The sequence below is a fragment of the Rhagoletis pomonella genome, unplaced genomic scaffold (assembly GCF_013731165.1).
Source record: "Rhagoletis pomonella isolate Grant_MI unplaced genomic scaffold, Rhpom_1.0 Rhpom_scaffold_00009, whole genome shotgun sequence".
NCBI lineage: Eukaryota > Metazoa > Arthropoda > Insecta > Diptera > Tephritidae > Rhagoletis > Rhagoletis pomonella.
In genome coordinates, this window is record NW_023458563.1 from 19,745,535 (window position 1) to 19,767,311 (window position 21,777).

A 21,777-nucleotide genomic window follows, 5' to 3' on the forward strand; every position below is an offset into this window, starting at 1 on the left:
CAAATCCTAAGTGTTGTGATATTAATCCACACACAATCATGAACTACCACCATTAATTTTATTAAAAAAATGTAAATTACGAATATGTAAAAAAACAATGCGAAAAACTAAACGCCTGCGCTCAGCTGGAATACGAGAAATATTTGAAGAAAGAGTGTAGAAATGATCCATAACTTGCAAAACATGTTTCGTTTCCACAAAAATAAAGCGAACACTATTAAATTGAAGAAACAGTCCATGTCCAAAAACCCCGGAGGAACACTGAAAGAATTCTGTGTTTTAAATTAGCATGTTTTGAACGAATTCGGAATGTCTAAGGTGGAAAAGACACCAACCTTTCTATAAGGAAACAATTATAGAAAAAGAATTTTCTTACACTGTATTCATGTCTCCGCCAGCAATTTGTGACGACATCATTTAAAAGCAGCTAAGGAGAATGACGACACTATTTATTAGGTGGCCCATTCAACGAGCCAATGTGCCAAAATTAAATTATTAAATTATTGATTATTTAATATCGGAAAAGAGATCATATAAGTTAACTGATTGGTCTGCACACACTTTTGAAACACAAATTATATGCTTTTTTACTGCAGACAAGTTGTTGCCCCAAAACACAGCAGAAATCTTCCAATCAGGGCTGGCAACTATCCTTAGTTATGAGGTGCCATATTGAGGATAAAAAAGTGCCAAAATGTGCCAAATAGAAAAATAAAAGTGCCAAAAAAGGTGTTATTCCTTTTAGTCATTCACATTTAGCAATAAAATAAAGCTAAATTTTCCAAAAAAAAGTGCAATGATAAAATAAGATAAACCAGTTGAATAGCCTTTATAAATTAGAAAAGTTTAGTTGAGAAAAGGAAGTGCACGCAAAGGATTTCACAAAAATGTATTGAAATGTAATTTTTTTTTACAAAAGTGCCATTTTGGCACTTTGTGCCAAATTGAAAAATTAAGTGCCATTTGAAGTAAAATAGGGACAAATGGCACGGTTTGAGCCAAGTTGGCATCCCTGCTTCTAATAACTTACAAATATAAAAATGTGAAATATCGAGGGCTTGAATTCATTAATACCCTCTATCTGCAATTTGCACAAAAACTAATTTGTGATTTTAGAAACCATCTGGGACGTAGCGGCGTAGCGTGACGTGGTGTGCGCGCCGGTCGCGCGGCGTACGCTGGTTGCGCGCGGTGTGGTGCGAAATAAAGTCAATTGACCTTATTTCCGTTGTTCTTATTACCTGTCACCAGAACTTTTACTAATCATGAGGCGAAATTCACCACAGTTACAAAAAGCAATAGAGTGAGATCGTTCGTATTCGATCATGCGTCCATGCAAACTACAAATGCTTTTTCCATGTGATCGTTCATCTGGTCTGATACACAGCAGCTACAACTTAACATGCCGAGTACGTAGCTGCTCACTACCCTACAATACATCTGAGTGGTCATCTGACTAAGAGATCTGTAGCCTTTTGGCAGCATTATTTACGTCAGAATTGAAGGCATTTCTGAAAAATCTGACCAGTTCTTTTGTGTACATGTGATGCATCCCTTTTCATCATATGACCTTGATTAATGTTAACTTAAGGTCTCTGTTTTACTGCCTTAAAATTGTAGGGAAATTTTTACAGCGTTTTTTATGTGTATTGGTTTTTATTTGAGTGTATTGAGAATCGGTCAGTCTAAAATGTCCTTTTCTTGTAGGGTACTTAGCTTTGTTATCTACTCGCTTCGTATCAATTTATTACTACGACTTCTCCTATTTGCCACCTACTTTAGTCAGTTGCAAAGTCATTGCTACTCAAAATGCACGTGACTAGGCAATACCTTTTCGTAGTACCTGCGGTTAAACTAACAAAAGCATATATGCTGGCATGAATAACATAAGGAGCACCTAACAAATTGGCCTAATGGGTAGAAGCGGTCCGGTACACTAAAGGTCTGATTATGCATACTTCGCATAACTCCGCACAACTTCATAAACTTAACACAACTTTACAAAACTTAAGGCTGATTATGCTTCGCATGCAACCAAACTTATCAGTACTACCAAACTTATGCATCGGCGCAATAGGGTTAATTACGGTGTGTGAATAAAAACAACTGATTTTTGGTTTCTTCATGTAAGCGGATTTGTTTACAGAAAAATTCGTTTAAGAGGTTTTAATGGGGTATATTTGTAGTCCAAATTAAGTCGACACTAAAGTTTTTTGCAGTTTGACACAATTTGCATTGCAATATCTGTCAAAATATGTAAATAAATTACGTATGTTTTTATTAAAATATATATATACATATATTAAATGATATACCTATTTACTAGAAAGAGCAAAAATACCTTTCATTTGATATATAATTTTATATAGTTAGGTTTAAGGACAATATTATAGTTTATTAATTTTTTGGGTATAAAATGAAATTTTAATACAAAATGAAAATTTTGAATAAAAAAATAGAGCGATATTTTCTTCCAAACGATCGCCTGCAGAGCTTTTTTTCTTTTAACATATAAAATCACATTTTAATATTCAGTGATATTACCGAAGATTTTTTTATTATAAATCATATATTTAATTAAAGGTGTTTTTGTGCTCTTCTTTATCTTGTGCATATCTTTTAATATAGCTTTTTTAGAAAAAAAAAAATGTATTAAAAAAAATTGCCATAACTTATTTATACATATATATTATATACACATATGAAATCAAAGGACTTTTAATCACCTTTCCAAACCTATCCATACAAATTTTCAAAATATAAGCTTTTGAAAATATTGAAAATTCTACGTTTACCGTCCCTAGCACCGCTCCTATGAATTTGCACCAAAATGGGATTATTTCATTAAAATCAGAAAAAAAGCGGCGGGCCATGCTCACTTTTTCTTTTTTTAGCTCAACGGGCCCTATTCTTTACTTGTTCCCAAAATTACATAGATGGAGTCGTGAATCCCCCTATGCTTTCTATGCATCTCTGTAAAAAATAATGCTATTGGTACTACTGCAATTGAAATGTCACTTATGAAAGCGTGAGGCAAAATCTAAACTCAACAGATCGCAAATTTTTTAAAAGTTCTGCTAATTTCTTGGTAATGGAATACATACAAGATGCATTCAACAGATTTTCGCCTGACAATTTGAAATTCATGCGAAGTTTTGCGAAGTATGCATAATCAGACCATAACTTTTTATCTTATGTTTTTTACAAAATAGTGAATTTATGCGGGTTTTCAAACCATTTTTTTGCTGTAGCGATTTTGCTTTTTGAGAGTTTTTATTACTTTTTTCAGTGTGTAAGAGGCAATGCTTCTGATAAATAATTTGCCTTTGTATTCTTACATAGTTATTGTATTTATTGCGGCATTTTTTTTAGTTTTTAGTGAAAATACAGATAAAATTTTATTTATTTCATTAATGTTCAGTTTTACATGGAATAATATATGTTGATGTGAAGAAATAAATTATTTTTTTGCTTAATATTGTCTCACTGGATTTTTATGCGTTTTTTTAGAATTTTTTATATGGAGTGTCTGAATTTATGCGGAACGCATCCCCTGTTTTTGTATGAAAGTAAAGAACTTTTTTATGCGGCTCACTGAGGAGCGCATGTACCGCATAAAAAAAAACCTAAGTGTAATTTTTTCATTACAGGGCTGTGTAAAAAAAAAATACTTTACTTCACACTTCAAAAAAATTACTCAAACCTCTATTTGTATGAAAAATAAATGAGCATTCAAGCAGGTCATATGGCTCGAACTTCGATTGGTAACCCCCCGGTGAATCAAGATAGATGCCTGTAATTTAACGTTATTTGACAAGTTGATCCCAAAGAAAATTTAGAAAAAAATGTCGCTTACATCTTTTTGGCGGTTAGGGCTCGATATGTTTTAGAGGTGTCTATTGTGGCGCTAGAGGCGCGATGTCTGTAAAAACCGTATTTACAGTGCGATTTCGTTTAAATTCAGAATGCGTAGTAGTTTCAATGTTTAACGTCAGAGGGCGTAGAGCCTTCTACCATGGCCAGTGTTGCCAGAGAAAGTAACCTAAAAATCTTGATGTTTCCAAGAAAAAAACCCTCAAATTAAGATTTTAAAGCTAAAAAATCTTTTCGATCCCAAGAAATCTTCGTTTAAAGTTATCTCCAAAGAAACACGTAATTCTAAATTGGCTTTACGGCTATAAATAGCCTTTATTATGTTGACTCAAAAAATAAACAATTTCAAGCTATAAAATCCTTTTTATATCATCTTAAACTAAAAGTTAATAATGCCTTCGTGGCATCACAAAATTTGTAGCACAATTTGTTTTCTAAGTCACACATGAGTTTACAAATAATTGACCACCGCATAAAATACTCATGTGCATTGTATGTCAAAACTTCAATCTTTGCACAAAGTTAAAAAAAAAATCAACAAAGTTTCACAACAATTTCGAGCTTTTTAATTCGATTTTTTAGAAAGATTTTGATTATTTAATTTTATAGACCATGCAATTTCGGTATAATAAAGTGCAAATTAAAAGTAGCTGGTACTTTTTTATTTTCTTCATACAAAATCAAAGTCCGTGAATAAATGCTTAACGTTTTCTGCTTTTCTTTGGGCCGCTGCGGACATAAAAAGTTGAATTCACCGTGTGTTTATACGTTCGTGTTAACTTAAACCGTTTCATTTTTATACGGACGCATAAAAGCACCCTTAACACGCACCGATATATTTTAGCGTGTCGCCGCATTTTGAAATTCGAGAGATTTTTGAATTCGAGAGCTTCTGAACCGTGTTAAATGTCCGTATATACGCGATCTACTTCAAAACGTTTTTAAGACGCTGTTATTTCTTTTTTTTTTAATAAATTTTGTCCTTTTCCTCCACTTCCTAACTCATCACTAGAGTATATGTTTTACTATGCGAGAGAAGCAGGCAGATAATAGTGAAGGGTATTTGATACGCTTAACGCAGGACTTCCCCAGGGTGCCGCAAGTGGCTACAGTATATTAGTGATGGCAAATTCTTTAGACTTTCCATATACTACGCAAGCGGTTTGATCAAACTTCAACATGGCGGCCAGAAATCAAAAAAATTTGATTTTTATTAAAATTACCTTCAGCGGCTTGTCAAACCCCATACACAACACAAATAGCTTGCAGCAAAGGGATATTTCGCTCTTAAGCGTAGTTCCCCAGTACGTTTTGTCAACGCAAAATTGAATCAGACAATTTTCAGAAAAATAGCCGAAAACGTACCCTTTTCACAACCACTTTCGGTGCTTTTGTAGACCTAATCCGTGTTTCATCCACTTTTCCTACCGTTCTTGGATTAATTTTCGGATTTTTTGCTGGCTGGGCTGTTTTCGTAACATGCGCAGCAGCTTCGCGCACGTGTATATATTACTTATTCTTTGGAACTTCACAATCACTAGGGATGCAAACGATGCATCGATATTTTTGAAACATCGATAATATCGGTTCAAAAGTCGATGTTTGCCATCGATGTTTACAATTTCCTAAAATCGCTAAATTGACGATACATCGATGCCAGTTTCAGTGATGTTTTAACATCGACTTTAGTGTGATTCAGACTTGAATTCAACTTACCCATTATCCTCCTAAAATTTTTGGACTGGCCATGAATTTTATTACTTATTCTTTTGGGAAAAATTCAGAAATTCCGTGTATACTCTTATCTTTCGATATTAAAAAATGCGTACATAATCATTAAAAAAGGACCGGGTTCCCGTTGAAATTTCAACGAAATTGTGGCTTGGAACTTTAGGCTCAGCGAACTTACGACGGCATGCATTTTTATTATATTTATAGGAAGGGCAAAGGAATGGTAAATAAATACAGAGAATATGAATTGAAAAGTATTAAATTTTCCTTTCAATGTGACTACAACGTAACACATTTCGAAACATCGGAAACCATCGATATATCGATGTTTTTCTGGCGATGTACTTTAGCATCGATGTTTATTTGTCCGATGCATCGAAACATCGATGTATCGATGTTACTCCCCAAAATTTGCATCCCTAACAATCACACTGTCAAAGAGCGAATCAACACGATTTTAGAGGCAGTCTTCTCGTGTTAGTGAGGTACCCATTCGCAATGCAAATCGAAGAAGAACGAAGTACTTGAGACTGAGGCACTCTGCACCAGCGTTGCCATATACACATTTTTTTTCCTACCAAAATTTCTACCATAACCAACCAAACACTTTTTTCAGTTTTAATATTTTTTTTCAATGTCAAATTTTTTAAAAACATAGCTAATATAACATTTAGTAAAACTAAAACACAGCTAGTACAATAAAAACAAATTAGCTGCGTATAACGATGCATTTTACTGTACATACATACATATCGTCATTAGATACGAATAAAGAGGCGAGCTCAAAAGTTGACAGCGAAAAAAGACGATTAAAAAAATTTCGGTGAAGAAGAACTCTTAACATAGGCGGGGGCAAAGAAAGACGCATTAACCTCTTTGACGGGAAAGAAAGACGAAGAAGATTTAATTTCGCGGTCAATTATGTTTACAAGTATACGAATTCCCCAAAGAGTTTTTCCGGCAACATTTTGAATCCATGTTAACGCGTCTTTTTTCGCAAATTTTTTTCTCGCATCCGTTTTCGCCGTCAAAACACCCGAGCGTCTTTATTCGTGTCAAGTGACTATATTATTATTATTACTTCGGAGATACCCGCGATGCCACCTAAGAAGATATATTGTGCTAAATCCTAATTGTAATTGCTCCAATATTAGGCTACTTAAAAAGCTCAGCACTTTGGATGATGCCATGTTCCAAATTTTAGATGGTGGTGGTGGTGGTCCCCATGGTGCATCAATCTACTATTCATGCTTCGTGGACAGGCACATAAAATATACTCTGGGGTTTCCTTCACCGGCCCACAAAACCTACAGTCAGTCTCTACAGAAAGACCCTTTAGTGTGCTGTGCAGTGTGCTGTCAGGTAGCCAGTAAGAGTTTTAAGTTCAAGGTTTCTTTCGGAGTTCCACCTGAAAAGTTATGAATCTCTTTGATTGTCTTATTCCCTTCGACTTCCGCCAGTGTGCAGCAATTCCCAGCTAACTCCTAAGTAGGTCTACAGTGTATCCTTTAGATGTACTGCAAAAAAGCTCGGAATTATGCAAACGCATTTGTGCTCCACTCTTTGCAAGACAGTCAGCCCTTTCGTTGTCTTCAAACCTTCCACAGTGGTACGCTATTGTGGGCTCCCAGGTAGACAAAGCTCCACAAGCCTTGATGCCGTTTTAAAAGACTCTAAGGCTTCTAACGCTGCCTGAATATCTGACATAATATTTATTCTGGCCTCATTTGCCTTCTACGATAAAATTCGCGAACACAGACTTTCTTGGTCCAAGTACGCCATAAAGTATATATGGATGTTCGTATTGTATATTGGCAATAATAAGGATATACGTTTGTACTGAGGAATCATGTTTGCGGCCGCCGTTATACGAACGCACCGGTGACATATTCATGTAAAAACAAGTAAGAAAGTCTAAGTTCGGGTGGAGCCGAACATTAAATACCTGCCGCAAGTATTAAATATATGTTTTTTCATCTTTCCCAAAGCTACCGCTACATGGTAAGCCGGGGTGTATCAATTCTGAGTAAATTAGCGTCCTTAAATTTCGAAATATTGCAGTTTCAAACATTTCTGAAATTTTCCGTTATAAGAAAACGGCCGTAATTTTAGTCCGATTTCAATAATTTTCAACGTTTTGCTCTCATGTGGCAAGCACAATAACCATACCGAGTTTGGTACAAATTGGTAGAACGGTTACCGATGTACATAGATATTAGTGATCATAAGTGGGCGGTGCCACGCCCATTTTCCAAAATTTTGCCATAAACGTATTTCTTGGTAAAGAATTGTTGCAAGCGTAAATTTTGAATAAATTAGCTTTAATATTTACTGATTTATCGAAGATTTCGTATTTCTCTAAATTACCCTGTGGACTGTGGGCGTGTTTATTGTTTATTAAGGCCAACAACTGTGCCAAGTTTGGATGAAATCGGTGCAGCGGTTGTCAAGATATACACATGTAACCATAAGTGGGCGTCCAAAAATTTATAATATTCTTATTTTTCGTCTAAAAATTGTTGTAAATATCAATTTTGAGTGAAAAATCTTCAGTAGTTACTAAAATATCGCAGTTTTCGTATTTCCGAAAACTACCGTTATATGGGATATGGGCGTGGTATGGGCCGATTTTTAAAATTTTCGGCCATTTAGTATGCTGTATCAAGTTTGGAAGAAATTGGTGCAGCGGTTACCAAGATATACACATGTAACCATAAGTTTCCAAAAATGTATAATATTCTTACTTTTCGTCTGAAAGTTATTGTAAATATCAATTTTGAGTGAATTATCTTCAGTAGTTACTAAAATATCGCAGTTTTCGTATTTCTGGAAATTACCGTTATATGGGAAGTGGGCGTGGTTACGGTCCGATTTCGCCCATTTTCAATACCAACCTACCTTGGATTAACGGAAACCTACATACCAAATTTCGTTGAGATATCTCAATTTTTGCTCGAGTTATCGTGTACACGGACGGACGGACAGACGGACAGAAGGACGGACAGACAGACATGGCTTAATCGATTTCTCTATTCATTCTGAGCATTTATGTATACATTTGTCTATATCTATCTCGATTCATTTTGGCTGTTACAAACAACCGTTATGTGAACAAAATTAATATACCCTTGTGCACAAGTGCGCTCGGGTATAAAAAATTGCTAAATTTTTTAGAGATACATATTTTCTACTTTTCTCAAATAACTATTACTCGTAGTCCCGAAACCTACCAAAATCCAATCAAGCCTACCAACCTACCAAATGGAAAAAAAACCTACCAGTTTTGGTAGGAAAAGCCCATGTTTGGCAACACTGCTCTGCACATTACGCGCCTAATCGTAGTAGAGTAGTCGTTTCGTCATGCCGAAACGAATGCACCACGACTCGACTTCTGCACACTCGCGCCTTGCATAAGCCCTGGTGGCACACACAATATACATTTTCTGGCCGTTCTTTCTGAGTGAAATACTCGCGGAAGTGGAATATTTCTGATATAAACTATTGCATAACCGCTTATGGTTTAGTACAATTGGCACAAAATCATTCACTTTCAATATTTCATATTGAAATGACAAATATTTTTTATTTCCAATACAAAATAAGTAGACAAATGATGATTTCAAAACGGCAAGCGCCTTAAGGCTGATTCATATACAACTTTCTTCGCTTTGCTTGATAGTTCTTTGCTTTGACATATAAGATCGATGTAGGCATATGCATGAGTATGCTCACATAAAAAACGTTTAAAGCAAAGCAAAGCAAAACGAAGCAAAATCTTGGGCAACTCTCAACTTTTGCCCGCTTTGGCAATCAGCTATCTACATGTATCTTTTCTCGTGCGCTTGCATTTGCATTTAATGACAAAAATAGGGTAAATAGGAATTTTTATTGCTATTATTAATGCATATTATTATATTGTTATCTATTTTACAGAGAAAATATATGGAGGAAAAGGAGAACGCAAAAGCTGTCAAAGCGTTTATTGTAGCATACCTTCCGCGTTTAACGCTTTGTTGTCAAAGTTTGAACTGTTAAGCAAAGCGAGGAAAGTTGTATGTGAATGGCCCTTTACAGAGATGGGCGCTTCGATTCGTGAAGCTTTTATGATTAGGCGAAAACATGATTATGAATCGTAATACACAGAGCTTTATTGAAGTACATACATGTGTTCGGCATAAAAGCTTCATACTTTTGTATGCCGGAACGATTATACTACTGTGACTAGGCGCTTAATGTGCGGGGTGCCTTACGCCACTAGCGACGAAATTTTTAAAGCTATCGTCAAATTTGTACAGAACAATGGTTTGAAATGGAGCAAGAGTGCGGATATTTGCGGTGGTTGGAAAAACGAAAGGAGCGATGTCTAGGATGAAGCAAGAGGCTGAAAACGCCACGAGAAGTCACTGTATGATCCCTCGGTATTCCCTGGCGACTAGGAAGATGCCGGCACTAGATTTAAAACCCGAATTGAATGACACTACGAAGATAATAGAGGCCTGCGAAATTAAAATACATCTCTGGTTTTTTCTAACACGTCGAGATTTTTTTACTGGTGAAATATATATTTTAGAATTTTTAGCAATTTGCATGAAAACCCCATAAATAAACAAAGTAATCAGAAAAACGTATGTAACTACGAAGTTAACGCTAAGAAAATTGATAACAGCCGGTTTCACTAGCAATTTCCATTTAACATTCAAAAAATTAAAGTCATTTATCACTTAAATTGCTTTCGTGAAATTGGCTGTAAAAATTATTTTCTTAGCGTTATTTTCTTCACTGGTTATCGAAGATCGAACATCGAAAGTGAAATTATGAACTATGCAACCGTGTCGAAATTTTCGTTGAGTATCGAATTTTCTGTCTAACAGAATTTTACTTTCGATGGTGTAGCGAAGTGTTAGAAAATTTAAAAAAATTTATGATTTTGCATTTGTTTTTTTACTAATTGTAAACAATTTTTATTAATTTCATGCAGTTCTAACGTCGTGAATATTAAACACAAGCTCGAAAGGCTAGTTTTACTTGTGAAAGAAAATCCCAATACTCTTTAGACAGTCGGAAGTTTTGAATAAATCTATAGACAAATTTCTTAAATATATTTTATGTCAAAATATATTCGAAATACTACACTACCCTCTTAAAAATTTTCTACTCCTGGCCAATTTACCAAGCTCTCATCCTCTGACGAATCGTTGAACCAGAACTCCGTTATACTCAGTTTTACCACGTTTTTATAAACTCGCTTTCTTATTTTCTCATTTTAATTTGCACAAATTTACATACATATGTATAAGCACACTATTTAGTTAGCTCGATTTGTAAACAAAATTTCTCAGCGGTGAAAAATATACTATTTTAAACAACCTAACCGAGCGAAATTCACAATAGCGCATAGGGGCATTACTTTTACATTTCTATGTGAGACCGCATTTTCAACAAATGCTTACATAAACAAGTAATTTTTAAGCAAAAAAAAACAAAACCGATTTAAATTCCCATCTAAGAATTTAAGATCATCGTTAATCTATTCATGACCCAGTGATCGGATTTAAACCTGACCACCTGTCAGGTAACACCTTTCCTTTAAAAAAGAATTATAGTAATCGGTTAACGTGGTCCAAAGTTATGCGGTAACAAACATAAAAAAAATAATAAAAAAATATTCCGACGAAATGAATTTGTGAAGTCGGCTAAAAAAATACACCAGCAAGCTTTCAGCGTCAAATGATTTCAGGGTAAAATTGTAAAAGCTCCCAATAAACTTAAAGGAAATAATGAAATCATCAAAATAATTTCAGTCCTCACATTAAAGCTAAAGGAACATAAAGTTTGTATTGTGTTTTATTGTTTTCGTAGACATTTTAAGAGTAGTTGTGCCGCGAAATTTTTTTAGCACAACAAGGACTACAGCGTCTTGTCCTTGGAGTGATATAAAATTGTGAGAAGAATGCACAGCTACATGCAAATCATAAAAAATGCAATAAATAGTGGATTTTTAAGTGTTCGCATAGAGTGTTCAAAAACAATGTCTACGCCTAAAAAGTTAAACTCCAAAAAGTACATATGTATTTGCTTTTAAATTACTCGTAGTAGATTTTCCGACAGGGTATTTACAAAGCTGTATATATATACATGTTTAAGTGTGCATCTGTATGTATGTAAGTATTTTGACAAATAGAAAAAATGCTTAGATTTATTCTGCACGCTTAGTATTCTGAATTATTCACCCCTATTATTAAATAAAACTCCTATTCCGTTCCGTCACGCTTTTCAAGTCGACAATTGGGGTTTCACACTCCTCAACACAAACCATTCCTTCCCTCACTCCCAATTGGCTTACGCTCGGCCGGGGAAGTCGCATCGTTCGTCCATTTGAATGCGTGAACGAATGAGCGCTTCAGTCATTGAAGCGTTTTACTAAGAGAAAGAACACCAACACATAAGAAAGGTAATATAGCAAAAGAAGACAAAATAAGAAATGCTAAATAAGTGTGAAAATGGTTGCGCCAGGCAGCAAGGGTGGTGGTTGGAGGTGTCAACAATTGGGAGTAAAAAGAAATTATGAACCACGGAGGTTGTGAAAAAGAAAAAAAAAACGGAATATAAAAAAGACACGCGAGGGACCAGATTATTCGTATCCTCACCATTTTGTGTTATGCAGATACTTTGTGGTAATTTGCAAGTGTTCGAATTCACTTGAACTGATTTTTGGGACATTTGTGGTTTGGGGGAAAAGTTCCGTTAAACGCAAATGGTTGGGGAGAGGGGGTGAAGAAAACAAAGTAGCAGAGATTTCGATTCATTATTTTCTGCTTTTTTGCTGTTGAATAACTTACACTGGGAATGTTGTCGTTCGTACATATTCCTTCCTGCAGCAGTCGATCGCGTATCTCCCACGCAAAGATGCTGGGGCATTCACGTTTGTACAGAGAAATCTTACTCACAACCTCCGCGGTGGCAACGCGCGGCTTCGAGCCGCCAATGGCGCGGGGACGAATACTACCAGTTTCATAGTATCTGAAAGACAATAAAGCGAGAAATTATTTCAAAAGCAGTTACTCAATTAATGGATAGATATCCTATCCAAAAAAGTAGGGATTTCCCAGAGCGAGTCTTAAAGGTTTGTTTAATTTACGACTCCTATTAAGGAATTAGATTTCCAAAAAAAAATTATATGTATGTTAGGGTGATCAAAATTAACTAACCTAACGAATTTATGGCCTTAAAATAACCTGTTTACTAGGCTTACTGTTTATTAGGCACACTAACACATTCTCACTTTTAGCTTGTTTGTGGTAGTGTCCACATCTGGCTATGAAAGTCGAAAAAAGCAGAATGAAAAACTTACACTAAATTTATACAAACTGTGTAGAAAATATTAATTTTGAACTTGATTTGTTACAGAAGAGAGAGTTTTAAAGCTTGTTCACATTATCATAATTTACGGCTCATTTGTAATTTATAAGCAAATCACGCTGAAATAAAGTGATTTCGCCTTGTAAAATCTGTCAATAAATTAAATAGAAATGAAATAATTTATCATAAATCAAGAACCAAATGAAGAAAAAAAGATTTTTCATTTATTATAGCCCCCACTGTTAGGGAAATTTGAAAAAATGCCTAAAGCTATGCAACCATTTGTTTTTTGAAATCAAGTACAAACCACACACTCGTACGTACACGTGCTATAGAAATTACGAAAGCAAATGTGAACTTACTTGTTTTATGTAAGTAATTTGATCGAAACGTAGTAATTTATGCTGTAATGGGAATATTGTTTTAATCCATTTACTTATTTCTTATTACCTTTTTAAACATTAACGTTCTTTTTAATTTGGATATTTCTGGCGATGAACTATGTACTTGCAAAATAAATTGCTTTTGGTCTTCTTTCTTCAGAGTTCGATTATAATTTTGTATCAACGCTATACTCGATCAGCAATATCATTAACATTATCATTACCAGGGAACGGATTTTATGGAAATTGCCTTTTTTTTCTGCTAAAGAGATAAAGTATATTCGATTGAGAATGTCCACGATTTAGCTTTCCCTGATTCCATATATACACATCTGATGTTGCCTTTTTTTGCCTTTTTTAAGATACCTGCCTTTTTTTTGCCTTTTTTAAGATATTTGCCTTTTTTGCCTTTTCTAACTTTAAAAAAGTGATTATAGCATTTACAATATTTTTTTTTTAAGATTAAAAAATATACACATGCCCATGCGGCTTATAGAAGCGCAGGGACCTCTTGCCAAATTGGTTTTGGAAAAATTTAAATCCGTTTTCCCAGCTAACGTAGGCTTATAGACAATAAGGGGTGTGGATAAAATTGTAAAGGGCGAGGAAAACGCCCTTATTCCTGATAATATGAACGTTTCAAACGTTCCATATTTAAATTGGGTTCCACTTGTATCAACTTACGTCGAGCGCACATTTAGTACATTCAAGGCTTTTCTTCGCGAAAATCTAATGAAAATGCTGCCAGACAACTTCAAAATGCATCTTGTGGTTCAATGTTACTACAACTATACAGATTAAAGTTTTATGAGTTAGAAACTCGAAAGGATAAAATAGTCAAAGATTCGAAGTACAAATTTTTCGTATAATGAAACTAGTTCATAGTTTCTCTATTTTCGCTTGTAATATAAACATTTCTAAAATAAATGTATTTTTTGATTGTTCTTCGACTTTTCTGTCTTTTTTTATTGCCTTGTTTTGCTTTTTTGCAATACCTAGTGCCTTTTTCTGCTTTTTCGCTATTTTGTTTTGCCTTTTTTTTAGTTTTTGTGCAATACCTAGTGCCTTTTCCTGCCTTTTTCGCTATTTTATTTTGCCTTTTCCAGCCTATTTCGTTATTTTATTTTGCCTTTTTTATAGGTGTTTAGGTCCCAAAAATCCGTTCCCTGATCATTACCCTTAGGTTAGGTTGGAGTGGCAGCCCCGCGCAGAGCGCGGAGCACACGTGGGCTGGAAAAGCCCGTTGTGATACCATTGGCCGAAGCAATTTGTTTCTTGCCCTTCCTTAGTAATTGAACCACCAACTGCGTTTTATATAGCACAAAAAGGAAGTTCGCCGAGTTCAAATCGGCTAAACAGTCTAGAAAGTACTTGTTGAAGAATCGGTTGCGCGAGTTGGCCAGGGCGGGACAATGGCAGAGATAGTGTTCAACGGTCTCCACGTCTTCCTCGTCTCTGCAACTGCAACAAAAATCGTTGTTGGGGTATCCTAGCCAGTGTTGCCAGAACTTTTCGGGGCGACCGGCTAGATTGGACAAAAAAACGGCTAAAAACGGCTAAAATGTTTCAACCAGAATTCAATTTTTTTTAAATACATAAACTACAATTAGAAAGACTAGTAAATCCATTGAATTTTTTTGGTTAATAAAGATTATTTATACGTAGCTAAGCTGTACACCACTTTATTTTTGTTTAACAAAGGAAACTGTCGTTATACGTAGCTAAGCTTTACATCAGAAGTCATGTTTGTGTTACTTAAATATAAAAACATAGATAAATTACAAACTTATGGCGTTTTCTTTTCTATTAAACAATTTTGTCTTATAAATATTGGATCATTTTTTTGCTTTTTGTCCCGCAAAATGGCTATATTAGCTGAAAGTATGGCACTCTTGCTTAGTCGAAGGGCAATATTTAGAGAAATGAACACGTAAAGCCATGAACCAAAAATACAAGACCACGTAAGAACGCGACGTTGTATTTGTAACTGGTTTTGAGAAAAAAGTTTGCGAAAGCGGGTTCGTCAGCTGAGCGTTTGTTTACATCACAACCACCACTATTTTACACTTTTATTCAAGTAAAGAAGAGTTGATTCAACATGACAACACATTTTAAAGCATTTTGTTGCATCGTTTTACCCAAATTGTGCTTTTAAAGTGGCCGACAATAATTTTGACTAATTTTAGTTTTCGTTTTCTTTGCTTTGTTTACTTTTCGCTCATTTTCCAGTGAAACAAGATGGCGTAGAACCCGCTAAAAAAAATCGACTTTTTTCACTCTCTTGTTCTTACGGGATCTTGTGTCTTTCGTTCATGACGTAAAGCTGTGAAAGCAGAAGGTAGTTTAATTTTTTGACATTCGTTGTTGTTGCCGACCACTTCACTTTTAACAAGTTTATGACATTAAACTAAAATCATGCCACCAGATTCACTAGCAGAAAAATTTTTGTTTCTTAAAAAAGTAGAAAAAAAATTTTAAGGTAATGAAGTTGGATGAAAATATTAAAAGTGTTGCGCGTTTCCAAACTGCCAGAATTCGGTACACCTGAGCAAACGTTCGAATATAAAGTTTTTTTGCTTTTCCGAGGTAGGGCACGTAGGTTGATAACAAATTGCTGACGCAAAATATTTTTAAACCTCTTAAAGATGTTCCATTATCCGTGGAACAGGAAAGAGGTCGAGTTAAAATATCTGCAACTTGTAACAGTACCAATTTTTGGATTCTCGGAATTTTCTGATAAAGATGTGGTGCTGCTAAAAATATATATACAAAAATATAAGCACGAAACTATGTATTTGTCACAAGAATTATCCACATAAGATGGAAAACTACTGCAGTTTTATTTTATAAAAGTTAAAAAGTATGTTTGCTTCATGTATTGTCTTCCCAGAGAGTTTTGCTCCACATCGAAATTCGTACTCTTTTATTTTCTAAGTGTAGCGAATAAAACTTCACACTTAAATTTAAGACATTCATAACAAAAATTTTATGAAGAAAATTCCCGCTATGTTCTCCCAAATATAAACTGGGACGCAAAATTGAAGCAAGTTTTGCCTATTTTTCTTTAGTTTATTTAATATTTATTATTTTTTATGAATATGTACCTCATTACTTAACAAACAACATACACTACAAACAGATTTCACACTTGGTGTAAAAATTATGAAAGTTCGGCAAAATTTCAGCAAAACTTGTAACTTTTTAATTTGCTAAAATGACGTGTCCCAGTTTATGTGTATTTGGGTCACTCGCTTAAAATAAACAACTTTGAAATCGGCTCACTATCTGATTGTTTTTAAATTTTATATAACAGTCCGACATGAAAATTTTCTCAGAGATAAGAATAGCCATTTCTAATAGATTTTGGAGTACTAAATTTGTAAAAATAACAACTTGTATTTGAATTTTAATAAAATAAGGCGAAGAGCAAAATCGGCTAAAAATGCAACTTTTTTTTTGCAAAACGGCTAACAAATCGGCTGCCGGCTAAATCGAATTTTTTCCGGCTGTTTGCTGTCGCAACCGGCTAAATCTAGCCGGAAAACGGCTAAAATGGCAACGCTGATCCTAGCCTTTTTCCGTGTGTGCCCATCAGGCAGTATCCGGTGATAACCCCAAGTACTAATCTGAGAGAGGTGCGGTCCAGCCGGGTAAGAGCTATGGATCGCTTTACATCAATCTTTGGCCAAATTTGCCTGGTAGTATGGCAGGTGGTTTCGACAGCCCACCTGAAATTTACCTCCTCGACGAGTTCCGCCTTTAGTCTGTGTTTGCAGGAGGTTAGAGGTATGCCCGCATTCTGAGCAGAATTTACTTCAGATATTTCCGTCCCTCTCCTTGCAAGCTCGTTAGCTAGGCAGTTGCCAGGAATGCCCCTATGGACCCATACAACAGTCAAGGAGCATTTTGATGCCAGCAGGTTGAGAATCTTCCTGCATTCTATGGCTACTTTGGAGGTTCTTCCGTTAGAATTGAGACATTTGATAGCAGCCTGGCTGTCAGAATAGATAGCAATAGGCCATCTTGCAGGGGGGGAGGTTATAACCCTCCGTGCCGCCTCCATTATGGCGTTTAATTCTGCTTGAAAAACACTACAATGGTCCGGTAAGCGGTAAAGCCGAGATGAGTTTGGCTTTCAGACTACTGGATTCAATATACTAGTTGAGAAAAATTCAGAGTTATTTTTCAAGTCTGTGAGGATGACCAACGACAATTTCAAAGTGTTATTGCAGTTACTAAAACCGTTTTTTGAGCAAAGGCTAGCGAAGACCAGCATTGATCCTGAGCAAAGACTTTTTGTTACGCTTTAGTTAGTAGATATTAAATGTTTTAGGCTTTATATTCTAATATGGTCCTGTTTTCAGTTTTTTTGGGTCAAGGGTGTTCCTTGCACAGCATTGCCTTGCAATTTAGAATTGGAATAGAAACTGCGCGAAATGTGGTTTTGGAAACATGCGATGCTATATGGAAACGATTACCGCAGTTTTACGTCAGCGTTCCTACTCAAGAAGAGTGGACACAAATTATTATTATTTTGGGGCGCGAAAGCGGACGTGGTTTTTCTGCGCTCCGTGATTTTTTGTGTTTTTTCGGGCTATATTGGCCTTTTAAAGGACCAGAGCAAATGCACGTTTTAGGCGATCAAGACAGTGACTTTATCTTGCTTAATGGCTATCAAAAAAAAAAAAATAAATAAATAAAAACTAATCATTAAATTAAAATGCCTTGTGTTTGTGGAGAGTTTCTTCTTAGCTCGGCAAAACATTATTTTTGCAAAATATGTGCGGATGTTCGTCGCAGATCTATCCGCACCCCTCCTCCTCCAGTTAGTGTAGATGAGAATGTAATATCAACAAACGAAACTCACTCGTATAATTTGGAACAAATTGACAATGCAAAAACAATGCCTATTGCGGACAGTGTAATTGAGAATGCGATGTCAACAAGTGTAACTAACTTGCATACCTCGGCACAAGTAAACAATGCAAAAACAATGTATAATGAGAATAGCTCGCAAATCTCTTTGGCTACATTTAGTAGTGAACTGGCTGCTTTTAAGTCTGAGTTTGCTCGCGCAATGCAAATGATTAGTGCTCTTCATGCAGACAAACAGCTTTTGTTAAGCAAAACCGATGAGCTGCAATCGGAAATCAATGCTATGCATAAACGTCAGACCGAAGATATTGCCTCTGCCCTCGCGTTGCTCACTGCTGAGGTTAAAGATCTTCGTTTGTGTGTAAATGCATGCGAGTGCCGTAATAGAAACGAGAAAAGTGCAAAGAACAAAACCAAGCAAAAAAACGCTTCGTCGTCCTCTACTTTGTGTGATGCTACTCAAAAAAAAACAACTCATCGTCATCTACGTTGTTTGCTGATACACTCGTTCCGGCTGTTACTGCTAATAATAATTGCAGCTCACCCGTAGGTGAATTGAGTGGTTCGCCTCCTGCTAAGGCGCGTCAAATGAGTGAAGCCGCTATCTCAATACCTGCTTCTTATGCTGATGTTGCTAACAAGGCTTGTGTGGTTGATGCTGTCTATGCTGCCTCGACTTCTGCCTCTGCTGCTAATTCGGCTGCTGCTGATATTGGTAATGTACAATCTCAATCAAACGCTGACGCCCTGTCGACACATCGCTCAGCACTCCCACGGGCTGAATCCAACTGGCACTCTCCGGCACAGTGGTCGCGAATGCAAAGAAGAAAGTTCAAAAAACAGAACACTACTGACGTCGTAATTGGTGTTAACAAAAGTACAGATCTTGATGTAGTTGCATCCAAAAAATGGATCCATCTGTCGTCCTTCAAACCTACTGTTAGTGCCGCAAATATTATTTCCTATGTAGCGAAAACCGCCAAAATTGATAGCAGTCAAATAGCCTGCTTCCCTCTCGTTAAAAAAGATTCTGATATTAATAAGCTAAGGAAAATTAACTTTAAGCTTGGTGTCTCGACTACGCTCCTTGACAAGGTTTTAAATCCTACGTTATGGCCAGCCGACGTCAAAGTTCGACCATTTCAATTTATCCAAAATGCTACCGAAGAAAGTGAGTCTGCCTAGCAACTAACATCGAATGTTGCTGTTAATTGTACTATTCCTCCTGGGAAAGTCCCTTGTTTGAAAGTTTACTTCCAAAACATTTCTGGAATGCGAACGAAGGCTAATGTGGTTCAGGCGTTTAGTGCTCAATTGGACTATGATATTATTGTAATCGTAGAGACCTGGCTAAACTCGGATTTTTTTCGACAGTGAATTCTTTGATTCGAATACTTTTAACGTATTTCGCAAAGACAGGGATGCCGCCAAAACGGGCTGTTGTCGAGGTGGTGGTGTTCTGATTGCCATACATCGTAGGTTTCAGGCTTACCCGATTACACTTCGTTGTGATGACTCGCGGCTTGACCAGCTCTGCGTTTGTGTCAAAGGCTCCACGTCTTGTGGCTCATTATATTTGATAGTATCATATATTCCTCCAAATAGCCCATTTGACTTGTATAAGGCACATGCTGACAATATTGTCTCTCTATCTTTAAGTGAGGTAAATGAAAACCATATTTGTGTTCTTGGAGATTTCAATTTAAATAACGTTTCGTGGTCTAATAATTTTTCTAAATCTGGCCTTATACCAAATAATATTAGTTCTGCGCACGAATCGTATTTTATTGACAGTCTTTTAAGTCTTAACCTTGTTCAAATTAACAATTTCTTTAATAAGTTGAATAAGATTCTTGATCTCATTTTTGTTAGTGATAACATAAATTATACCTTGTCCGAAAGTGTTTCCTCTATTACTCCGTCTGGTTTGCACCACGTTTCTCTAGACTTGTACGTTGAGTTTTATAACTTTTCTGTTCCTTATTCCGATGATAAATTATCTTTTAACTATTTTGCTTGTAATTTTCAAACTCTGGATAATTTAATAAGTAATACCGATTGGGACGAACTACTTTCGGACTTGGATATCTTTAGTTCTTTTTCTACTTTTAAAGCTACTATGCGTGAAATTTGCTTAGGTAATATACCAGTTAAGAAAAAAAAACTATATAAACGACCTTGGTATACTAAAGATCTAAAAAAGCTAAAAAATCTTAAAAATAATCTTTACACTAAGTTTAAACTAACAAAGAATCATTCGCTCTTTGTTAAATATCAACATTACGCCAAAGAGTTTACGAATTTGAATAAACTTCTTTATAATAATTATATACGCAATGCTGAGTCCGATATTAAATCTAACCCTAAGCGCTTTTGGAATTTTGTCAAAGCAAGAAAGGCATGTTCCAATATTCCTTCTGCTGTGTTCCTTGAGGATAAATTTGCGTGTACCCCTGGGGAAGCGGCCAATTTGTTTGCTGAATTTTTTGAATCAAATTTTGTTTGCGATGATATTGACTCTCATACGGATTTTTCAGCTGATATATCTTCATTGCTTGATTTTGGCTCCTTGTGTCTTTCCGCTGAGGATGTCTCTAAGGGGATCCTTGCACTTAAATCCTCTACACATACGGATATTGATGGCCTTTCGGCTCTCTTATTAAAAAGTTGCCCTGCGATGGTTCAGCCTCTGTGTTTAATATTTAAAAAATCGCTTTCCTCTGGGATTTTTCTGGATGATTGGAAAATAACCACCATTACCCCTATTTTTAAAAGTGGTAAAAAAAATGATGTTCGCAACTATCGGCCTATTTCTAAGCTCTCAACGATTTCTAAAGTTTTTGAACACATAGTTAAAGATAAGATTAACTTTGCTGTTAAATCGCTTGTTTGCCATAATCAGCATGGCTTTGTCGGTGGCAGATCTACTGCTACCAATCTCACAGTTTTTAGTGAGTATTGTATTGCGGCCCTTTCGTCCGGCCTTCAGGTGGATTGCATTTACACCGACTTCTCAAATGCTTTTGACAAGGTTTCACACAAGATTTTAATTGAAAAACTAGCTTGCTTGGGGTTCCATTCTATTTTCTTGGACTGGATTAATTCCTACCTGTGTAATAGGTGGTGCGTAGTTTCCCTTGAAGGTATCAACTCAGAGCCTTTTTTAGCGTCTTCTGGGGTCCCTCAAGGTAGCATCCTAGGCCCTCTTCTTTTTGTGTTATTTATTAACGACGTGACTAGTTGTTTTTCATTTGCTAACTACCTACTTTACGCCGATGACTTGAAAGTATTTTCGACAATCAAGGATACATCAGATGCATTTTTGCTGCAACGTGATCTCGATAGCCTTTACACATGGTGCTTAAAATCTCGTCTTTCACTCAATATCAAAAAGTGCTTTAGTGTCACTTTTTTCCAGACTACTTAATCCCATAAATACCATTTATCGTATTTCGAGCCGCGATTTGCTCTGTGTCTCTGAAATTAAAGATCTTGGGGTTATCTTTGATACCAAATTTTCATTCAGTAGTCATATCAATTATATTACCTCTAAGTC

General features: G+C 35.8%; 1 protein-coding gene across 6 annotated transcripts in view; it reads right to left on the reverse strand.

Moving 5' to 3' along the window:
* The window catches only part of LOC118745621 (paired box protein Pax-6), a 606,665-nt gene that overhangs the window by 314,574 nt on the left and 270,314 nt on the right, over positions 1-21,777 (reverse strand). For all 6 annotated transcript variants that reach the window (XM_036479150.1, XM_036479149.1, XM_036479146.1 and 3 more), the window contains one exon: positions 12,444-12,624. In XM_036479150.1, the coding sequence (XP_036335043.1) occupies positions 12,444-12,624 (181 nt within the window). The remainder of the gene's footprint in view (positions 1-12,443; positions 12,625-21,777) is intronic.